Source organism: Nipponia nippon, unplaced genomic scaffold, assembly GCF_047370975.1.
Source record: "Nipponia nippon isolate SJK-2023a ecotype South Korea unplaced genomic scaffold, ASM4737097v1 scaffold_47, whole genome shotgun sequence".
Lineage (NCBI taxonomy): Eukaryota > Metazoa > Chordata > Aves > Pelecaniformes > Threskiornithidae > Nipponia > Nipponia nippon.
In genome coordinates, this window is record NW_028262366.1 from 165,113 (window position 1) to 185,535 (window position 20,423).

The 20,423-nt window shown below is 78.2% G+C and overlaps 2 protein-coding genes across 2 annotated transcripts; both read right to left on the bottom strand.

The window, feature by feature from the left end:
* Window positions 1-5: 5 nt before the first annotated feature.
* On the bottom strand, window positions 6-12,676 carry PRRC2A (proline rich coiled-coil 2A). Its single transcript, XM_087729805.1, is given in 23 exon segments — window positions 6-78; window positions 209-591; window positions 670-732; window positions 915-1,095; window positions 1,246-1,325; window positions 1,861-2,049; window positions 2,142-2,420; window positions 2,505-2,660; window positions 2,738-2,817; window positions 2,914-3,031; window positions 3,120-3,238; window positions 3,637-3,886; window positions 6,396-6,600; window positions 6,692-6,803; window positions 6,806-6,892; window positions 7,545-7,856; window positions 8,420-8,644; window positions 9,172-9,517; window positions 10,176-10,200; window positions 10,287-10,352; window positions 11,077-11,167; window positions 11,679-11,733; window positions 12,665-12,676. Coding segments are annotated over 23 exon segments (3,507 nt in total).
* On the bottom strand, window positions 11,888-16,394 carry LOC148052464 (protein PRRC2A-like). The gene is made up of 7 exons (XM_087730075.1): window positions 16,255-16,394; window positions 15,870-16,009; window positions 15,539-15,713; window positions 13,889-14,152; window positions 13,628-13,771; window positions 12,665-12,778; window positions 11,888-11,957 (listed from the first exon to the last, which is right to left on the bottom strand). Exons 2-6 carry the CDS (start codon window positions 15,973-15,975, stop codon window positions 12,748-12,750), a joined length of 720 nt encoding a protein of 239 aa, XP_087586201.1. The 5' UTR covers window positions 15,976-16,009; window positions 16,255-16,394; the 3' UTR covers window positions 11,888-11,957; window positions 12,665-12,747.
* Window positions 16,395-20,423: the final 4,029 nt, after the last annotated feature.

Genomic DNA, 20,423 nt, shown 5'->3' on the forward strand with positions numbered 1-20,423 from the left:
GCCGTTTATTTCCGTGTCTGGGGAGGGGCCGGCTTGGTTTTGGTGGTTTTTTTGCTTTTCCCTCCGTTTTTCACCGTCCTTTACCGAAGGGGGGGAGGGGGAGGGGCGGGGGTGGGGGAGGGGCGCGGCCTGGCCCCAGGGCTCTGCCCCACAGCGGGGGGGAGGGGGTTGCCGCCCCCCCCCACTCAGTCGGTCTCTGGCCCCCCACCCCCCCCGCCCCACATAAAGGGGGGGGGGATGGGGGGGGGGGGGGGGCGGCCACGGGGGGGGGGGCCGCGGGCCCGGGGGCCCCATGGCAGGGGGAGGGGCGCGGGGGGGTCCCCAGGCCCCGGGAGGGCGGCGAGGCAGCGGGGGAGGGGCGGCCCGCGGGGGAGGGGGCCCCCGCGGTGGGGGAAGGGCCGGGGGCGGGGCCCCGGGAGGGGGCGGGCGCGCGGCGGGGCGGCCCCGCCCCCTCGCGCCTCGGGGCGGGCGGCGGAGGGGGGAAGGGGCGCGCGGGGGGGGGAGGAGGCGCAGGAGGGGGAGGGGCGGGGCGGGCGGCGCCCCGAAGTTGACGACGGGCGGCACCGGAGACTCCACCACGGGCAGCAGCATCTGGGGGCGGGGCGAGGCGTCAGGGGGCGGGGCCCGGCCCCCCGGCGGGGGGCGGAGCCCCGGGGGGGCGGGGCCTACCTGCTGGAAGCTGCTCTGTCCCTGCCCGTAGAAGTCAGAGGGCGGAGTCAGCTCCTGCCGCACCTGGGGGCGGGGCCGGCAATGAAGGGGCGTGGCCGAGCAAGGCCCCGCCCACCCACCACCCTCTCCCTCAGCCCCGCCCGCTCACCCCCCGCAGCCCCACCCCCCCTTAGCCCCGCCCTCCAGCCCCACAGCCCTCCCCCCACCGTGGCCCCTCCCGTTCCCCCGCGGCCCCGCCCCCTCACCTGGAGCAGGGGGGGGTCGGGGCAGAAGGGGGGGCTGTAGAGGAAGGGGGGGGCGGGGGGGTAGAGCAGCCCCCCCGCCCCCCCCAGCTTGGCCAGGTCGGGGCCCCCCAGGGCCGGGAACTCCAGGAAGGGGCCCTTGAGGGGGAGGGGCGGCAGCCCCGCCCCCGCCACGAACACCGGCCTGGGGGGAGGGGCAGAGGGGGAGGGGTCAGCGGGGGGTCCCGACCCCACCCCACCCCCACCCCCCCCGCGGGCTGGGGGTGGGGTGGGGGGGTGGGGTGTGTCCCCGCGGGGCGGGGGGCGGGGCGGGGGCGGGGCGGGGCCCCCGTACCTGTAGGGGGGGAGGGAGGGGGTCCTCGGGCGGAAGCCGCTGCCGCCCCCCAGCTGGGGCTCCACGGGGGCGCTGGGGACCTGCGGGGGAGGGGTCAGCCCCGCCGCGCCCCACACGTGCCCGGAGCTGCCCCCCGGCGCCCCCCGGCCCCACACATCCCCTCCCCCACCCCACACATCCCCCCCACAAATCCCCCAGCCCCACACATTGCCCCCCAGACACCTCCAGCCCCACACATTCCCCCCCAGCCCCACACCTCCCCTCCCCAGCCCCACATTTCCCCCCTCACAGCCCACACTGCCCCCCCAGCCCCACCCCTCCCCCCCAGCCCCACATATCCCCACCCAGCCCCACCCCATCCCCCCCGCCCCACCCCTCCCCTCCCAGCCCCACATATCCCCACCCAGCCCCACCCCTCCCCCCCAGCCCCACATATCCCCACCCAGCCCCACCCCATCCCCCCCGCCCCACCCCTCCCCCCCAGCCCCACATATCCCCACCCAGCCCCACCCCTCCCCCCAGCCCCACACCTCCCTCCCCCCAGTCCCACCCCATCCCCCCCCCGCCCCACACCTCCCCCCCCAGCCCCACACCTCCCTCCCCCCAGCCCCACACCTGACCCACGGCGCCGGCCCCGCCGTAGCAGAGCTCGGGGTGGAGGCGCTGCCCGGGCGCGGGGGGGTCCCCGGGGGGGGGGGGGCCCTTGGCCTCCGGGGCTCTCGGGGGCGGGGGGGCCTCGGCGCCGCCGTGGGGCGGGGCCCCCCCCCCAGGCAGCAGCTCCCAGTCCCGGGGGGCGGCGTCGAGCTGGGGGGGGGAGGGGCGGGGGTGAACCCCGGGGGCAACGCCCCCCACCCCACCCCCACCCCCGCCCCTCCCCCCCCCCCCCCCCTCCTTACCCCCTCGGCGGCGGCGGGGGGCAGCGCCTCCTTCTCGCCCTTCCCGGGGGTGCTGCCGCGGCGGCGGGGGTCGCTGTCGGCGGCGGGGGGGGGGTCCCAGGGGTCCGGGCCCCCCCCCGCGCCGGCCGCCGGGGCGGGGGAGGGGCGCCAGGCGGCGGGCCCCCCCCCGGGGAAGGGCAGCCCCCGCGCCCCCCCCCGCCCCGGCTCCTCGGGGGGGGCCCTGCCCTTCTGGCAGCGCTCGGTGCCGATGGGGCCCGGGGGGCGGCGGGGGGCGCAGGCCTGGGGGGGGGGGGGGGAGGGGCGGTGAGGGGGAGGGGCCGGCAGACCCCCTCCCCCCCCCCCCCCCCCCCGAAAGCGAGGTACCTGGGGGTCGTCGCGGCGGCGCGGGGGCCCCTCGGGGAGGGGGGGTCCCGGCTGCCCCCCGTCGCGGCCGCCGTCGGGGGAGCTGCGCTGGCTGCAGGCGGCCGAGGACGCGCGCGAGTCCCCGCTCAGCTCCACGCCGCTGTCCGAGGGGCTCGTCTGGGGGGGGGGGGGGGCGTCAGCGGGGAGGGGCGCCCCCGAACGGGGCCGGGGTCCCCTCCCCCGCCCGGCCTCACCTCGGCGCTGGCCGCGTCCTCGAAGGGGCCGAGGGGCTCGATCCAGGCCTGGCCGGGGGCGAAGGGCTTGCGGGCGGCACCTGGGGGGGCGGCGGGGGGTGAGGGGGGGGTCCGCGCCCCTCCCCCAGCCCCCCCCAGTTGCCCTCCCAGTCGCCCCCCCCCCGCCGTCGCCTTACTGGTCTGCAGGCGGTTCCAGAGGTGGGGGCTCAGCCCCTCGGCCGGGCCCATCCTCCCCCGCGGCTCCCCCGTCCCCTCCTGCTGGGGGTCCCCGAAGCCGGGGCAGCCCAGGGGGTCCTGGGGGGAGGGGGGGAGGGGTCAGCGGGGGGGAGGGGAGACCCCCGCCCCTCCCCCGGGGCCCCCCCGTCCCCTCCCCCCCCCTCACCTCCTGCTTGCGCGGCCGCTCCCGGCGCTTGGCCAAGAAGCCGCCGACGGCGGGGATGTCGCGGAGGGCGGCCATGGGGCGCAGGGGCTCCGGCGGCTCCAGGAAGGGCGGCTCGGGGGCTGCGGGGAGAGCGGGCGGCCGTGGGGCGGCTGTGGGGCAGCTATGGGGCGGCTGTGGGGCAGGCGTGGGGCAGGCGTGGGGCAGGAAGGGATGAGCACAGAGGCAGCCGTGGGGCAGCTGTGGGGCAGCCATGGGGCAGGTGTGGGGTAGCTATGGGGCAGCTATGGGGCAGCTATGGGGCAACTATGGAGTAGCCATGGGGCAGCCACGGGGCAGCCATGGTGGAACCACAAGGCAGCTATGAGGCAGCTGTGGGGCAGGCGTGGGGCAGGAAGGGATGAGCACAGAGGAGCCGTGGGGCAGGCGTGGGGCAGCCATAGGGCAGCCGTGGGGCAGGCGTGGGGCAGCCATAGCGCAGCCGTGGGGCAGGCGTGGGGCAGGCGGTGCCGTCTCCTACCTGGGCCGAGGCCGGGGGTCCCGCGGGGCTCGTAGGGCGGCAGGCCGGGGGCGGGGGCGGGGGCCGCCCCCTTGCCGTGGGGCGCGGGGGGGCGCGGGCGGGCCCCCAGCCCCGCCAGGGCGCGGCGGATCCCCCCCGGGTCGCTGGGCTCCACCCGGTCCAGGCGGAAAACGGCCGAGGCCGAGGGGGGGGGCGGCAGCGCCAGCCCCGGCGTCGCCTCCTCCGCGTTACGGCGGGGGGGGAGGGGGGGCTGGGGCAGCCGCGGGGACCCCAGAGCCCCAAACCCCCCACGACCCCCCAATCCCCCCGGACCCCCTAGAGCCCCCCTTCCCCACCCCGGAACCCCTATAGCCCCCCCAATCCCCCATTTCCCCCCCAGGACCCCCCCATTCTGCCCCCAAGACCCCCCCAGGATCCCTCACAGCCCCCCATCCCCCCCCAGGGCCCCTCGGACCCCCCCCATCTTCCCCCAGGACCCCTCCCAATCCCCCCATCCCCCCCCAGGACCCCCCCATTCTGCCCCCAAGACCCCCCCAGGACCCCCCATCCCCCCCATGACCCCTCTGACCCCCCATCCCCCCCATCCCCAGGACCCCCCCATGACCCCTCTGACCCCCCAGGACCCCCCATGACCCCTCTGACCCCCCCCATCCCCCCCCCCATCCCCAGGACCCCCCCATGACCCCTCTGACCCCCCCAGGACCCCCCATCCCCCCCCATGACCCCTCTGACCCCCCCCATCCCCAGGACCCCCCCCCATCCTCCCCCCCCCCCCCCCCCCGGACCCCCGGGACCCCCATCCCCCGCTCACCTGCGGCTCGAGGGCGAGGGCCCCCCCCTCTTCTCCCCCCCGCGGCCGCCGGCTGCCCCCGCTCCCCCTCCCCCCGCTCCGCCTCCGCCTCCTCCGCGGCCGCGGCCCGCGCCGGGGGGGTTGGGGTGCCCGGGGCCGGGGGGGGGGGTCCCGGCGCCCCCCGCCCTCCGCCCCGGCCGCTCGGCGCCCGGCCGCTGCCCGGAGAAGCTGCGCTTGGCCAGGTCGCGGCGCTGGGCCAGGCCGGGCTGGGCGGGGGGCGGCGGGGGCGGCGGCGGCGGGGGCGGCGGCGGCGGCGGCGGCGGCGGCGGAGGCGGGGGGCTGGGGGGGGGCGGCGGCGGCGGCGGGGGGCCCCCGGGGGCTTCCCCCCCCGCCGCCGCCGCCGCCGCGGCGCTCGGCCACGTCGCTGCTCTCGGAGGCCGTCTCCCACTCCTCGTTGGCCTGGTCCGAGTTGGGGTTGGAGAGGTCGGGGGGGCGGGCGCCGGGCGGGGGGCGGCCGGGGGGACCGGGCGGGGGGGGCGCGGCGCCGCCGCCGCCGCCGCCATCGCCGCCGCGGGGGTGGGGGCGGGGGCGGGGCTGGGGCTCGGCGCCGCCCCCTCCCGCCGCCGGCCCCGCCCCCGCCCGGGCCTCCTGCCGCAGCCGGCGGAAGCGGGGGGGTTTGTCCTGCTGCTGCGCCCGCCCGTGCCGCCGCCGCCGCGGGGGCCGCTCCCCGCCCCCGCCCCCGCCGCCGCCGCCGCCCCCGCCCCCGCCCCCGCGGGCCCGGCCCGGCTCCCGCTCGGGGGGCTCGGCCCCGCCGCCCGGGGGGCTCCAGCCGCCGGGGGGGCCCGGCCGCCAACGCCGCCGCCGCCGCCGCCGCCGCGCCCGCGCCGCGAGGGGACCCCGCGGGGGGCGAAGACGCGGCCGCGGGCCCCGCCCCCCCCCCGCCGCCGCCGCCGCCGGCGGGGGCGGGGGCGGGGCCGGGCGCGGGGGGAGGCGCGGCGGGAGGCCGGGGGGGGGCGGGGCGGCGGCGGGCGGCTCCCCGCCGCTCTCGGAGCCGCTCTCGGAGCCGCGGTGGCGGCGGCGGCGGGGGGGGGGGGGCTCCGAGCCCTCCGGGGCCTCGCTGCGGCTCTCGCTGCCCCCCCGCGCCGGGGGGAGGGGCGGGGCCGGCGGCGGCGGCGGCGGCAGGGGGCGGGGCGGGGCGGCCCTCCCCCCCGGCCGCCCCGCCCCCGCCCTGCGGCCCCTCCTCCGCGCGGCCCGGGGGGGCTCCCCTCCCCGCCCCGGAAGCTGCGGAACTCGCGGCTGCGGCCCCGCCCCCCGCCCCGGCCCCGCCCCCCGTAGGCGCCCCGGAAGCCCCGCCCGCGGGCGAAGTACTCGCCCCTCCCCCCCCGCGCCCGGCCCCGCCCCCCGAAGCCGCCCGCCCCTCCCCCCCGCTCGAAGGGGGCGGCCTCGCGGCAGCGGCGGCGGGAGGGGGAGCCCCCCGCCCCTCCCCCCTCCTTGGGGTGGGGGAGGGCGGCGCCGCTGGGGGGGGGGAGGGGCTTGGCCTGGGGGGCCGGGGGGGGGGAGGGGCCGGGGGCCTGGGGGCGCGGGGGGGCTCCTCGCCCGCCGCCCCTCCCCCCTCCTCCTGGGGGGGGGGCTCCTTGAGGGGCCCCGCCCGGCGGGGGGGCTTCTCGGGGGGCTCCTCGGCGGGGGCGGGGCGGCGCGGGCCGGAGGGGCGGGGCCCCCAGCGCGTCTCCGTCCGCGCCCCGCCCCCGCCCGCGCCGTGGGGGGGCCTCTGGGGGTCGGGGGCGGGGCGGGGCGGCCGCCGGGGCCCTCCCCCGCCCCCCTCCTCCCTGGCGGCGCCTCCCCCCTCCTCCCTGGGGGGGAGGGGCGCCTCGGCGGGGGCAGGGGCGGGGGGCGGCGGCGGCTTCTTGGGGGGGTCCTTGAAGGGGGGCGGGCGGCGGGGGAGGGGAGGGGGCCGGGGGGCCCCCCTCGCCCTGGGCGGGGGGCTCGGGGCGGGGCGGGGCGGCGGGGGGCAGGGCGAGGGCGGGGGGCCAGGGCGGGGCGGGGCGGGGGGCGGCTCCTCGGCGGGGGCGGGGAAGCGGTGGAGGGGGGGCCCCCCCGCCCTCGGCGAAGGGGGGAAGGCGCCGGCGTAGGGGGGGGAGCCCCGGGGTCCCGCAGGCGGACGGGGGGTCTCGCTCCTGGGGGGGGAGGGGGAGGGCGGTCAGCGGCGGGCGGGGGAGGGGCGCGGCCCCCTCCCCCCCCCCCCGTCACCCCCTCCCCCGCACTCACCGCAGCCCCTTCTCCTCCTCCTCGGGGGGCGCAGGGGAGGGGAGCCCCCGCGGCTCGGGGGGGGGGGCGAAGGCGTCGCCGCCCCACGGCGCCTTGGGGTCCCCCGGGGGGTCCCGCGCTCCCGCAGCAGCGGGGGAGGGGGGCGCTCGAAGGGCTCCGAGCCCGAGCCCCCGCTGTCCGAGCGCTCCCGCGGCAGCAGCCCTGGGGGGGAGGGGAGGGGTCAGGGGGCGCCCCTCCGACGGGGGTGGGGCCCCCCACCATCCTCTGGGGCCAGAGACCCCCCCGCTATGGGGCCGGTGCCCCCCAACCCCCGCTATGGGGCCAGAGCCCCCCCCAAGCCCCGCTATGGGGCAGCCCCTCCCCCCCCCCATGCTATGGGGCCAGAGCCCCCCTCAAGCCATGCTATAGGGCAGGCCCCCACCCCCCTAAGCCGCGCTATGGGGCAGCCCCCCCCCAAACCCTGCTATAGGGCAGCCCCCCACCCCCCAACCCCCGCTATGGGGCCAGAGCCCCCCCTCAAGCCATGCTATAGGGCAGGCCCCCACCCCCTCCTAAGCCGCGCTATGGGGCAGCCCCCCACCCCCAAGCCACACTATGGGGCCAGAGCCCCCCCCAAGCCCCGCTATGGGGCAGCCCCTCCCCCCCATGCTATGGGGCCAGAGCCCCCCTCAAGCCATGCCATAGGGCAGGCCCCCACCCCCCTAAGCCGCGCTATGGGGCAGCCCCCCACCCCCAAGCCACGCTATGGGGCCAGAACCCCCCCAAGCCCTGCTATGGGGCAGCCCCCCTCAAGCCATGCCATAGGGCAGCCCCCCACCCCCCCCCGCGCTATGGGGCCAGAGCCCCCCCTCACCGGAGGGGTGGACGCCGGGGGCGTAGAAGTCGACGGGGGGCGGGCGGCCCTGCAGCACGCGCGGGTCCACGTACGGGGGGATCATCATCCAGCGGGGGTCGAAGCCCATCTGGGGCAGGGGCGGGGGGCGCCCCATGGAGGCGGGGAACAGCGCCTTGGGGGGGCCGGGGGCGGCGGGGGGCGGCGGGGGCGGCGGCGGCGGGGGGCCCCGCCGGGGGGGCACGGCCCCCGCCAGGGCCCCCAGGCTGGGGGGAGGGGGCGGGGGGCCCCGTGCTGCTGCTGCCATTGCTGCTGCTGCTTCAGCAGCTGCTCCTGGGGGGAGGGGAGGGGAGGGGGGCCGGGGGGCGGCCCCACACTGGGGGGGCAGACAGACCCCTGCCAGCCCCACGCCTCCATCCCCCCCCATCCCAGCCCCACACTTGGGGGGGGGCGCCCCCGCCCCAGCCCCACGCCTCCATCCCCCCCCCTTCCCAGCCCCACGCCCCCCAGCCCCACACTTGGGGGGCGCCCCCATCCCAGCCCCACGCCTCCATCCCCCCCCTTCCCAGCCCCACGCCCCCCAGCCCCACACTTGGGGGCGCCCCCATCCCAGCCCCACGCCTCCATCCCCCCCATCCCAGCCCCACACTTGGGGGGCGCCCTTGCCCCAGCCCCACACCTCCACCCCCCCCCCCCTTCCCAGCCCCACGCCCCCCAGCCCCACACTTGGGGGTGCCCTCCTGCCAGCCCCACACCTCCCAGCCCGTGCCCCACATGTGGAGGGCAGCCCCCCCAGCCCCACACCTCCCATCCCCCGCTTCCCAGCCCCACGCCCCCCAGCCCCCCCCCCAGCCCCCCCGTTCCCAGCCCCCCCCCGCCCCCCGCCCCTCCCCCACCTGCTGCTGGCGCTGGAAGCGGGGGGGCAGCGACTTCTGGTACTTGGGGTAGGAGGGGGGCTGGGCCGGGGGGGGCTGGCGGGGGAGGGGCGCCCCCCCCTCCCCCTTGGGCTCCCCCTTCTGGGGGGCGGCGATGGCGGCCGGGGGGCGGGGGGCGGTGGGGGCGGGGGCTCCTCGGGGGCTCCTGCGGCGCCTCGGGGGGGGCGGGGGGCGGCGGCGGCTCCGCTGGGGGGAGAAGGGGGGGTTGGGGGGGGGAGGGGCAGGTGTCGTGTCCCCCCCCGGAGCCGCTGTGGGGCAGCCCCCAGACCCACACGCTCCCATCTGTGGGGCAGACCCACGGGCCCCCCAATCCATGGGGCTGCCCCCCAACCCCCGCACCTCCCATCTGTGGGGCAGCCCCCCGACCCCCGCACCCCCCATCCAGGGGGCAGCCCCCCGACCCCCACACCCCCATCCGGGGGCAGCCCCTCGACCCCCAGACCCCCCATCTGTGGGGCTGCCCCCCAACCCCCGCGCCCCCCATCCGTGGGGCAGCCCCCCGACCCCCGCGCCCCCCATCCGTGGGGCCGCCCCCCAACCCCCGCACCCCCCATCCATGGGGCAGCCCCTCGACCCCCACACCCCCCATCCGGGGGCAGCCCCTCGACCCCCAGACCCCCCATCTGTGGGGCTGCCCCCCAACCCCCGCGCCCCCATCCGTGGGGCCGCCCCCCGACCCCCCCACGCCCCCCATCTGTGGGGCCGCCCCCCACCTGCTGCTGCGCCCTGGGCGGCTCCAGCCCCGCTGCTGCCGGCCTCCTCCTCCTCCCGCCGCTCCCGGGGGGGCTGGGGGGCGGCGGCGGGCGCGGCGGCGGGTGCGGCGGCGGGGCGCGGCTCGGGGGGCGCGGCGGGGCCCTGGCGCGGGGCCTCGTGGCGGGGGCGGCGCTCGGGGGCCCCGAAGCGTTCGTCCAAGCGCTTGAGCTTCTCGGCGCAGGCGGCGCGGCGCTCCTCCTGCATCCGCCGCTCCTCCGCCTCCCGCCGCCGCCGCGCCCGCTCCACCGCCGCCGAGATCTCCGAGGAGGATTGGCGCCGCCGCTGCCGCCAGGCCTCGTCCTCGTCCTGCGCGGGGGGGGCGGGGGGGACGCGGGCGGGGGTCAGGCTGCCGCCCCACGGCCGCCCCACGGCCGCCCCACGGCACCCCGCACCTGCCCCACATCCCCCCACGGCACCCCACACCGCCCCGTCGCCCCACAGCTGCCCCACATCACCCCACACCGCCCCACGGCCACCCCACGCCACCCCACAGCCACCCATCGCCCCCACGGTGCCCCACATCACCCCCCTATTACCCCACACCTGCCCTACACCACCCCACAGCTGCCCCACGTCACCCCCCATTACCCCACAACTGCCCCACATCGCCCCACGGCTGCCCCCCATTGCCCCACACCACCCCACATCGCCCCACGGCTGCCCCACACCTGCCCCACATCACCCCCCATTACCCCGCAACTGCCCCACACCGCCTCCCATCGCCCCCCGGTTGCCCCCCACTGCCCCACACCACCCCACACCGCCCCACGGCGCCCCACACCCCCCCCCACTGCCCCCCATTGCCCCATACCGCCCCACGGCTGCCCCCCATTGCCCCACGGCACCCCACACCACCACACACTGCCCCCCATTGCCCCACACCACCCCCCACCGCCCCACGGCTGCCCCCCACCGCCCCCCCGCCCCACGGCTGCCCCCCACCGCCCCACGGCGCCCCGCTCACCGGGAAGTCGTTGGGCTGGGCCCAGCTGCCGCGGTTGGGGGGCGGCGGGGGCGGGCGAGGTTGGGGGCGGGGGCGGGGGGCGGCTCCTTGGGCCCCCCGGGGGGGGGGCACTTGGGGGGCGGCTCCTCCTTGGGGGGCTGCTGGGCCTCGCCGGGGGGCGGCGCCTCGCTCTCCTTCCTGGGGGCAGAGGCGGCGCTGAGGGCGCCCCACGGCTCCGGGGGGCTATGGGGCGCCCCACGGCAGGGAGGGGGATGTGGGGTGCCCCGTGGTGCGGGGGGCTGTGGGGTGCCCCATGGGGGGGAGGGGCTCTGGGGGGGCTGTGGGGCGCCCCACGGGGGGAGGGGCTGTGGGGTGCCCCATGGGGGGGAGGGGCTGTGGGGGGGCTGTGGGGCGCCCCACGGTGGGGAGGGGCTGTGGGGGGGCTGTGGGGGGAGGGGCTGTGGGGGGGCTGTGGGGCGCCCCACGGGGGGAGGGGCTGTGGGGTGCCCCATGGGGGGAGGGGCTCTGGGGGGGCTGTGGGGCGCCCCACGGGGGGGGGAGGGGCTGTGGGGTGCCCCATGGGGGGGAGGGGCTGTGGGGGGGCTGTGGGGTGCCCCACGGGGGGGAGGGGCTGTGGGGGGACTGTGGGGGGGAGGGGCTGTGGGGGGGCTGTGGGGTGCCCCACGGGGGGGAGGGGCTGTGGGGTGCCCCATGGGGGGAGGGGCTGTGGGAGGGCTGTGGGGCACCCCACGGGGGGAGGGGCTGTGGGGGGCTGTGGGGCGCCCCACGGGGGGGAGGGGCTGTGGGGGGGCTGTGGGGTGCCCCACGGGGGGAGGGGCTGTGGGGCGCCCCACGGGGGGAGGGGCTGTGGGGGGGCTGTGGGGCGCCCCACGGGGGGGAGGGGCTGTGGGGCCGCGCTCACCCCGGCGCAGGCCCCTCCTCCTCGGAGTCGCGCCCGTCCTCCTCGTCGCTGAACTTGAGCTTCTCCGTGTAATCGACCTCCCCGTGCGCGCCTGCGGGGGGGGGGGGGGGCTGCCACACCCGAGGGCACCCCCAAACCCCCCGGGGGACCCCCCAAACCCCCCCGGGGACCCCAACCCCCCCCCGGGACCCCCAAAGCCCCTCCAGGACCCCCAAACCCCCCGGGGACCCCCTGGGGACCCCCCAGAACCCCTCCAGAGACCCCAACCCCCCAGACCCCCCAGGAGCCCTCCAGGCCCCCCCAGGGACCCCAAAACCCCCCAAACCCCCCAGACCCCCCAAAGCCCCACAGGACCCCAACCCCCCCCGGGACCCCCAAAGCCCCTCCAGGACCCCCCAACCCCCCCGAGGACCCCCTGGGGACCCCCCAGAACCCCTCCAGAGACCCCAACCCCCCCAGGAGCCCTCCAGGCCCCCCCCCCCCCGGGACCCCAACGCCCCCCCAGACCCCCCCAAAGCCCCCCAGGACCCCCCCAAGCCCCCCAAGGACCCCCCAAACCCCCCAGGACCCCAACCCCCCCGGCCCCCCCAGCCCCCCGTTACCGGCCCAGCCCTCGTCGTTCTCCTGGTCCAGCTCGTCGAACTCCTTCAGGTCGTCCTGCTTCAGCACGGGGGCGGGCGGGGGGCTCGGCCCCGCGCGGGGGGCGGGGGCCGCGGGGCCGCGGGGGCCTGGGGGGAGGGGAGGCTGAGCGGGGGGGGGGCGGGGCGGGGGGGGGGGGGGGGGGGGTGGGGGGGCGGGGGTCCCCGCTCACCTCTGGGCCTCGGGGTAGCGGCAGGGCCCCGGGGGGCGTAGGGCGGGAAGGGCAGGTACGGGGGGTACATCTGGGGGGCGGCGGCGTCAGGGGGGGCCCCGAAGCGGGGGGACCCCACCCCCCCCCCCAGAGCGGCGGGGGGACCCCTCACGGTGGCGGGGACCCCCCAAAGCGGGGGGACCCCTCCCACGAGGGCGAGGAGCCCCCCCCCCCCAAAGGGTGGGGACCCCCCCCAAAATGGGTGGGGACCCCCCCCCAAAATGGCAGGAGGGACCCCCACAACAGTGGGGCCCCCCACACAGCGTGGGGACCCCCCCCAACACAGGGGGGCCCCCCGCAACGGCGAGGACCCCCCCAAAATGAATATGAACCCCCCCAAAATGGCAGGGGGCCCCCCACAACGGCAAGGACCCCCCCAAAGGGTGGGGACCCCCCCAAAATGGCGGGGGAAGCCCCCAACCGTAGGAACCCCCACAACGTCAACGCCCCCCCCCTCAAAGGGGTGAGGACCCCCCCCCATGGCAGGGAACCCCCCCAAATGGGCGGGGATGCCCCAAACGCAGCTGGGACCCCCCCCAAATCGGTGGGGGACCCCAAAAAGCAGACGGGGACCCCTCCCACAACGGCCGGGGGCCCAAAGGGGGGGGCGGACACCCCCCGAAGTGGGGGAGGGGGCCCCAAGGGGGGGGGGAGGGGGCCCCAAGGGGGGGGGAGGGGGCCCCAAGGGGGGGGGGAGGGGGCCCCAAGGGGGGAGGGGGCCCCAAGGGGGGTACTCACGAAGGGCGGCATCACCCCCCGGTAGGGGGGGAGGGGGGGGGGCCCGGCGGGCTGCAGCCCCCCCCCCGTCCTGCGGCGGCTCCTCAGCCCCGCGCCCGTCCCGCCAGCCCCCGCCTGCCGAGAGGGGGGGGTCACCGGGGCCGGGGGGGGGCCGGGGGGGGGGGTTGGGGGGGGCTGGGGGAGGGTTTGGGGGGGATCGGGGGGGGGTCCGGGGGGTCACCGGGGCCGGAGGGGGTTGGGGGGGCTGGGGGAGGGTTTGGGGAGGATCGGGGGGGTCCGGGGGGTCACCGGGGCCGGGGGGGTCGGGGGGGGATTATGGGGGGCTGGGGGTGGGTTTGGGGGGGTCAGTGGGGGTCGCTGGGGGTTCTGGGGGGGTTGGGAGCAGTTTGGGGGGGTGAGGGGGGGATTATGGGGGGCTGGGGGGTTTTGGGGGGCCTGGGGAAGTCTGGGGGTGCTGGGGGGAGGTTTGGGAGTGCCGGGGGGGGGGTCTGGGTGTCCTGGGGGAGGGGTTTGGGGGTCCCGGGGGGGTCTGGGGGTCCCGGGGGAAGGTTTGGGGGTCCCGGGGGGGGTGTGAGGGTCCCAGGGGGGTTTGGGGGTCCCGGGGGAGTCTGGGGGTCCCGGGGGAAGGTTTAGGGGTGCCGGGGGAGGGGTTTGGGGGTCCCAGAGGGGGTCTGGGGGTCCCGGGGGAAGGTTTGGGGGTGCCGGGGGAGGGGTTTGGGGGTGCCGGGGGGGTTTGGGGGTCCCGGGGGGTCTGGGGGTCCCGGGGGAAGGTTTGGGGGTGCCGGGGGGGTTGGGGGTCCCGGGGGAAGGTTTGGGGTGCCGGGGGAGGGGTTGGGGGGTGCCGGGGGGGTTGGGGGTCCCAGGGGGGGTCTGGGGGTGCCGGGGGAAGGTTTGGGGGTGCCGGGGGAGGGGTTTGGGGGTCCCGGGGGAAGGTTTGGGGGTGCCGGGGGGGTCCGGGCTCACCGGCGGGGCGGGGGCTCGGTGCGGGCCCAGACGACGCGTCGGCAGCGTCCCGCTCGCGGCCGCCCTTCTCCTGGTCTCCGGCCGCCTGCAGGGTGGGAAACTCCTCCCGCGAGAAGCGGGCTGGCAGGATCGGGCCCTTCCCGCCTGGGGGGGGGGGGGGGGGGGGGCACAGAGCGGGGAGGGGGCTCAGGCGCCGGGGGGGCCCCCAAAACCCGGGGGGGCCCCCCGAAGCGGGGAGGGGGGGCGCGGGGGCGGCCTCACCATCTCCGTGCGCGCCGTGGGTACCGCTGGCCTGCGCCCAGGACTTTGCCCCGCTTGCCGGCGTGGGGGGTCTGGGGGGAGGGGCGGGGGGTGAGGGGGGGGGGGGGCCGGGGGACCCCCAAACCCCCCACCCCCCCCCCCCACCCCGCACCCCCACCCACCTCGGGGGCTCCCGGCGGCCGCTTCGCTTGGTTGGCGGCCGCAGGCGTCTGCGAAGCCGGCGGCGACGGCGACGGCGGCGGGGGAACTGCTGAGGACTCGGTACTGCGAGAGAGGGGGGGCGGCCGGGGGGGGGGAGGGGCAATTTAGGGGGGGCCAGGGCCCGTTTGGGGGGGCTCAGGGCCATTTTAGGGGGCCCAGGACCGGTTTGGGGGGATCCCAACCCTTTCTGGGGGCCTCAGGGCCATTTTAGGGGGGCTCAGGGCCGGTTTGGGGGGATCCCAACCCTTTTTGGGGGCTCGGTGCCGTTTTGGGGGGCTCAGGGCCTCGCTGGGGGGCTCAGGGCCATTCCTGGGAGGGCCCCAGCCCTTTTAGGGGGCTCAGGGCCATTTTGGGGGGCTCAGGGCCGGTCCGGGGGGCTCAGGGCCATTTCTGGGGGGCTCAGGGCCGGTTCGGGGGGGATCCCAACCCTTTTTGGGGGCTCGGTGCCGATTTGGGGGGCTCAGGGCTGTTTTGGGGGGCTCCAGCCACTCGGGGGGGAGGGGGCACTATTTGAGGGAGGCTCAGGACCATTCCGGGGGCTCAGGGCCACTTTTGGGGGGCCCCAGGGATCTGGGGGGCTCCGGGCCATTTCTGAGCAGTCTTGGTATTTTAGGGGGGCTCAGGGCCACTCGGGGGGCGCAGCCATTTCTGGGGGGCTCAGGGCCGTTTTGGGGGGCTCAGGGCCATTTTGGGGGGGCTCAGGGCCATTTTGGGGGGCTCAGGGCCGGTTCGGGGAGGCTCAGGGCCATTCTGGGGGGCTCAGGGCCGGTCCGGGGGGCTCAGGGCCATTTTGGGGGGCTCAGGGCGGTTCGGGGGGCTCAGGGCCATTTTGGGGGGCTCAGGGCCATTTTGGGGGGGCTCAGGGCCATTTTGGGGGGGCTCAGGGCCGGTTCGGGGGGCTCAGGGCGGTTCGGGGGCTCAGGGCCATTTTGGGGGGCTCAGGGCCATTTTGGGGGGCTCAGGGCCATTTTGGGGGGCTCAGGGCCGGTTCGGGGGGCTCAGGGCCGGTTTGGGGGGCTCAGGGCCATTTTGGGGGGCTCAGGGCCGGTTCGGGGGGCTCAGGGCCATTTTGGGGGGCTCAGGGCCATTTTGGGGGGCTCAGGGCCGGTTCGGGGGGCTCAGGGCCATTTTGGGGGGCTCAGGGCCGGTTCGGGGGGCTCAGGGCCGGTTCGGGGGGCTCAGGGCCGGTTTGGGGGGCTCAGGCCGGTCCGGGGGGCTCAGGGCCGGTTCGGGGGGCTCAGGGCCGGTCCGGGGGGCTCAGGGCCATTTTGGGGGGCTCAGGGCCGGTCCGGGGGGCTCAGGGCCATTTTGGGGGGCTCAGGGCCATTTTGGGGGGCTCAGGCCGGTTCGGGGGGCTCAGGGCCATTTTGGGGGGCTCAGGGCCATTTTGGGGGGGCTCAGGGCCGGTCCGGGGGGGCTCAGGGCCGGTTCGGGGGGGCGCCCCCTCACCTCTTGGGGTCGGGGGGCTCCTGTCGGCTGGCCCATCCTGACCCGTCCTTGGGGACGAGGGAGACGTTGGGGTCGTTGCCTTTGTTCTCGGCCTTCAGGCTGGGCAGGTTGGCGGGGGGCGGCATGCGGCGGGCGGCCACTTTCCCCAGGCTCTGCAGGCCATGGCGGGGGGCGGCTGGGGGCGGGGGGGGAGCGTCAAAGCGGCCCCAACCCCCCCAGACCCCGCTCTGTCGGGGGGGGGGGGGGGGCCGGCGCCTGCAGCCCCTGGCGGGGGGGGGGGGGGGCACCTGCGGGCCCCGGGCCCCCCCACCCTCCTCTTCCCGCCGCCTACCGGGGGCTCGGGGGGGCTCCAGCGCCCGCCCGCGGTAGCTCTCACTCAGGCTGAGGCAGGCGTAGCGCCGGCCCTCCCTTCCCCGCGCCGCCGGGCGATCGCTCATCGCGCTGCCCGCGCATCGGCGGCAGCGCTTCTCCCTGCACCCGCCGCCGGGACCGCGGAAAGAGAAATAAAGCGGAGATGAAGCTGCCGTAAGCGCGGCGGTGGGGGGGGGGGGCGGGGGGGGGCGGGTGCGAGGCCGCCGGTTTCAAAATGGCGGCGGGGCCGGGCGCCGCCGGCCTCCGCGGTGGGGGGGGGGGGGAGACGGACACGGCGGGGGGGACGGGGAAGGGAAGGCGGCCGCCATCGGCCCATCGCGCCCCGCCGCCGCCTCGATACCGACCTGTCCGCCCCGGGCGGGCTCCGCTGCGGCCGGGTACGGGCGGGGTGGGCGCGGATGGGGCCGGCGGGCGGCGGATGGAGGCGGATCCCGGCTGCCACCCCCCCCCCCCCCCCCGCCAACGGCCGCCGGGGCCTTGTGCGCACGCGCGGCGCAGCGACGCCTTCGCCGGCGAGGGGGCGTGGCCGCGCCGCGCCGCGCTCTGATTGGCTGCCGTGCAATGGACCACGCCCCCCCTTCCGCAGCGCGGCGTGGAGCGGCAAAGCCACGCCCCCCCGTCGACGTCATCACGCCCCGACGCCACGGGCGGGCCTGGACGGGGGGGCGGGGCTCCCCCGCCGCTCGGCCAATCGGAGCGGGGCGGCGCTGGGATTGGCGGAGAGGAGGTGTCGCCCCGCCCCTTCCCAGTGCTCCCAGTTCCTCCCAGTTCCCCCTCCCCGCCGGGGGAGGGGCCCGGGCGGCGCTCCCCGTCGCCGTGGCAACCAGGGCCTCCCCTCACCATGGCGACCGGCCCCGCCCCTCCCCTCCGTGGCAACCGACGGCCTCCCCTGGCGACCAGGCCCCGCCCCCGTTCCCATGGTAACGGAAGCCACGCCCCCTCGGGGGCTGGGGGGCACTGGGAGAGCACTGGGGGGGAACTGGGGAGCAGTGGGAGGCACTGGGGGGAACCGGGGGGGCACTGGGGGAGAACTGGGAGCAGTGGGGGGAGCTGGGGGGGACTGGGGGGGCCACTGGGGGGCAACTGGGAGCACTGGGAGGCACTGGGGGGAACCGGGGGGGCACTGGGGGAGAACTGGGAGCAGTGGGGGAGCTGGGGGAACTGGGGGGAACTGGCGGGGCACTGGGGAGGGAACTGGGAGCACTGGGGGGAACTGGGGGGAACTGGGGGGGGCACTGGGAGCAATGGGGGCACTGGGGGGAACTGGGAGCACTGGGGGGGAGCTGGGGGGAGCTGGGGGCACTGGGGGAAACTGGGGAGGCACTGGGAGCACTGGGGAGGTGTGCTGGGGGGCACTGGGAGCACTGAGGGGAACTGGGAGCACTGGGGGGAACTGGCGGGGCACTGGGAGCACTGGGGGGACTGGAGAGGACTGGGAGCACTGGGGGGACTGGAGAGCACTGAGGGAGCACTGGGAGCACTGGGAGCACGGGGGGGCACTGGAGGGCCACTGGGGGGCAACTGGGAGCACTGGGGGGAACTGGCGGGGCACTGGGAGCACTGGGGAGGTGTGCTGGGGGGCACTGGGAGCACTGGGGGGACTGGGGCGCACTGGGAGCATTGGGGGCACTGGGGGGGACTGGAGAGCACTCAGGGGGCACTGGGAGAACTGGGGGGGAACTGTGGAGGACTGAGGGGGCACTGGGAGAACTGGGGGGGAACTGGGGAGGACTGAGGGGGCACTGGGGCACTGGGGGGCACTGGGAGAACTGGGGGGGGCACTGGGAGCACTGGGGGAGGCAGTGGGGGCACTGGGGCCACTGGGGGGAGCACTGGTGGCACCGGGACCACTGGGAGGCACTGGGGGGAACTGACGGGGCACTGGGAGCACTGGGGAGGTGTGCTGGGGGGCACTGGGAGCACTGGGGGGGAACTGGGGAGCACTGGGAGCATTGGGGGCACTGGGGGGAACTGGAGAGCACTGAGGGGGCACTGGGGGGAACTGGGGAGCACTCAGGGGGCACTGGGAGAACTGGGGGGGCACTGGGAGGGGCAGTGGAAGGAGCAGTGGGACCACTGGGAGCACTGGGGGGAGCAGTAGTGGCACTGGGACCACTGGTGGCACTGGGAGCACTGGGGGGGGCAGTGGGGAGGGCACTGGTGGCACGGGGTGCACTAGTGGCACTGGGAGCACTGGGGGGAGCACTGGTGGCACTGGGACCACTGGTGGCACTGGGAGCACTGGGGGGGAACTGGGAGCACTGGGGGGAACTGGCGGGGCACTGGGAGCAGTGTGGGAGGAACTGGGGGCACTGGGAGCACTGGGGGGAACTGGCGGGGCACTGGGAGCACTGGGGGGACTGGAGAGGACTGGGAGCACTGGGGGGGACTGGAGAGCACTGAGGGGGCACTGGGAGCACGGGGGGCACTGGAGGGTCACTGGGGGGCAACTGGGAGCACTGGGGGAGCTGGGGAGAACTGGGGGGGGGACTGGGGGGGAACTGGCGGGGCACTGGGAGCACTGGGGAGGTGTGCTGGGGGGCACTGGGAGCACTGGGGGGGACTGGAGAGGACTGGGAGCACTGGAGGGGGAACTGGGGAGCACTGGGAGCATTGGGGGCACTGGGGGGACTGGAGAGCACTCAGGGGGCACTGGGAGTACTGGGGGAGCACTGGGAGCACTGGTGGCACTGGGAGCACTGGGGGGAGCACTGGTGGCACTGGGACCGCTGGTGGCACTGGGGGCACTGGAGGGGGCAGTGGGGGCACTGGGGCCACTGGGGGGAGCACTGGTGGCACCGGGACCACTGGGAGGCACTGGGGGGAACTGACGGGGCACTGGGAGCACTGGGGAGGTGTGCTGGGGGGCACTGGGAGCACTGGGGGGGAACTGGGGAGCACAATGGAGGGGGACTGGGAGGGAACTGGGGAGCACTCAGGGGGCACTGGGAGCATTGGGGGGGCACTGGGAGGGGCAGTGGAAGGAGCAGTGGGACCACTGGGAGCACTGGGGGGAGCAGTAGTGGCACTGGGACCACTGGTGGCACTGGGAGCACTGGGGGGCAGTGGGGGGAGCACTGGTGGCACTGGGATCACTGGTGGCACTGGGACCACTGATGGCACTGGGGGGGGGCAGTGAGGGGAGCACTGGTGGCACTGGGACCACTGGTGGCACTGGGAGCACTGGAGGGGGCAGTGGTGGGACCACTGGTGGCACTGGGACCACTGGTGGCACTGGGAGCACTGGGGGGGGGGGCAGTGGGGGAGCACTGGTGGCACTGGGGGGAACTGGGGGGAACTGGGAGCACTGGGGGGAACTGGCGGGGCACTGGGAGCACTGTGGGAGGAACTGGGGGCACTGGGAGCACTGGGGGGAACTGGCGGGGCACTGGGAGCACTGGGGGGACTGGAGAGGACTGGGAGCACTGGGGGGGACTGGAGAGCACTGAGGGAGCACTGGAAGCACGGGGGGCACTGGAGGGTCACTGGGAGCACTGGGGAGGTGTGCTGGGGGGCACTGGGAGCACTGGGGGGACTGGAGAGGACTGGGAGCACTGGAGGGGGAACTGGGGAGCACTGGGAGCATTGGGGGCACTGGGGGGGACTGGAGAGCACTCAGGGGGCACTGGGAGTACTGGGGGGAGCACTGGGAGCACTGGTGGCACTGGGAGCACTGGGGGGAGCACTGGTGGCACTGGGACCACTGGTGGCACTGGGGGCACTGGAGGGGGCAGTGGGGGCACTGGGGCCACTGGGGGGAGCACTGGTGGGACCGGGACCACTGGGAGGCACTGGGGGGAACTGACAGGGCACTGGGAGCACTGGGGAGGTGTGCTGGGGGGCACTGGGAGCACTGGGGGGGGAACTGGGGAGCACAATGGAGGGGGCACTGGGAGGGAACTGGGGAGCACTCAGGGGGCACTGGGAGCATTGGGGGGGCACTGGGAGGGGCAGTGGAAGGAGCAGTGGGGCCACTGGGAGCACTGGGGGGAGCAGTAGTGGCACTGGGACCACTGGTGGCACTGGGAGCACTGGGGGGGCAGTGGGGGGAGCACTGGTGGCACTGGGATCACTGGTGGCACTGGGACCACTGATGGCACTGGGGGGGCAGTGAGGGGAGCACTGGTGGCACTGGGACCACTGGTGGCACTGGGACCACTGGGGGGGCAGTGGGGGAGCACTGGTGGCACTGGGAGCACTGGGGGGAACTGGGAGCACTGGGGGGAGCTGGGGAGAACTGGGGGGGACTGGGGGGAACTGGCGGGGCACTGGGAGCACTGGGGGGAACTGGCGGGGCACTGGGAGCACTGGGGAGGTGTGCTGGGGGGCACTGGGAGCACTGGGGGGGACTGGAGAGGACTGGGAGCACTGGAGGGGGAACTGGGGAGCACTGGGAGCATTGGGGGGGACTGGAGAGCACTGAGGGGGCACTGGTGGCACTGGGAGCACTGGTGGCACCGCTCCCCTCCCCCCGCCCCACTTCGGGGCCCCTGCAGGCAGCGGGAGAGGGGAG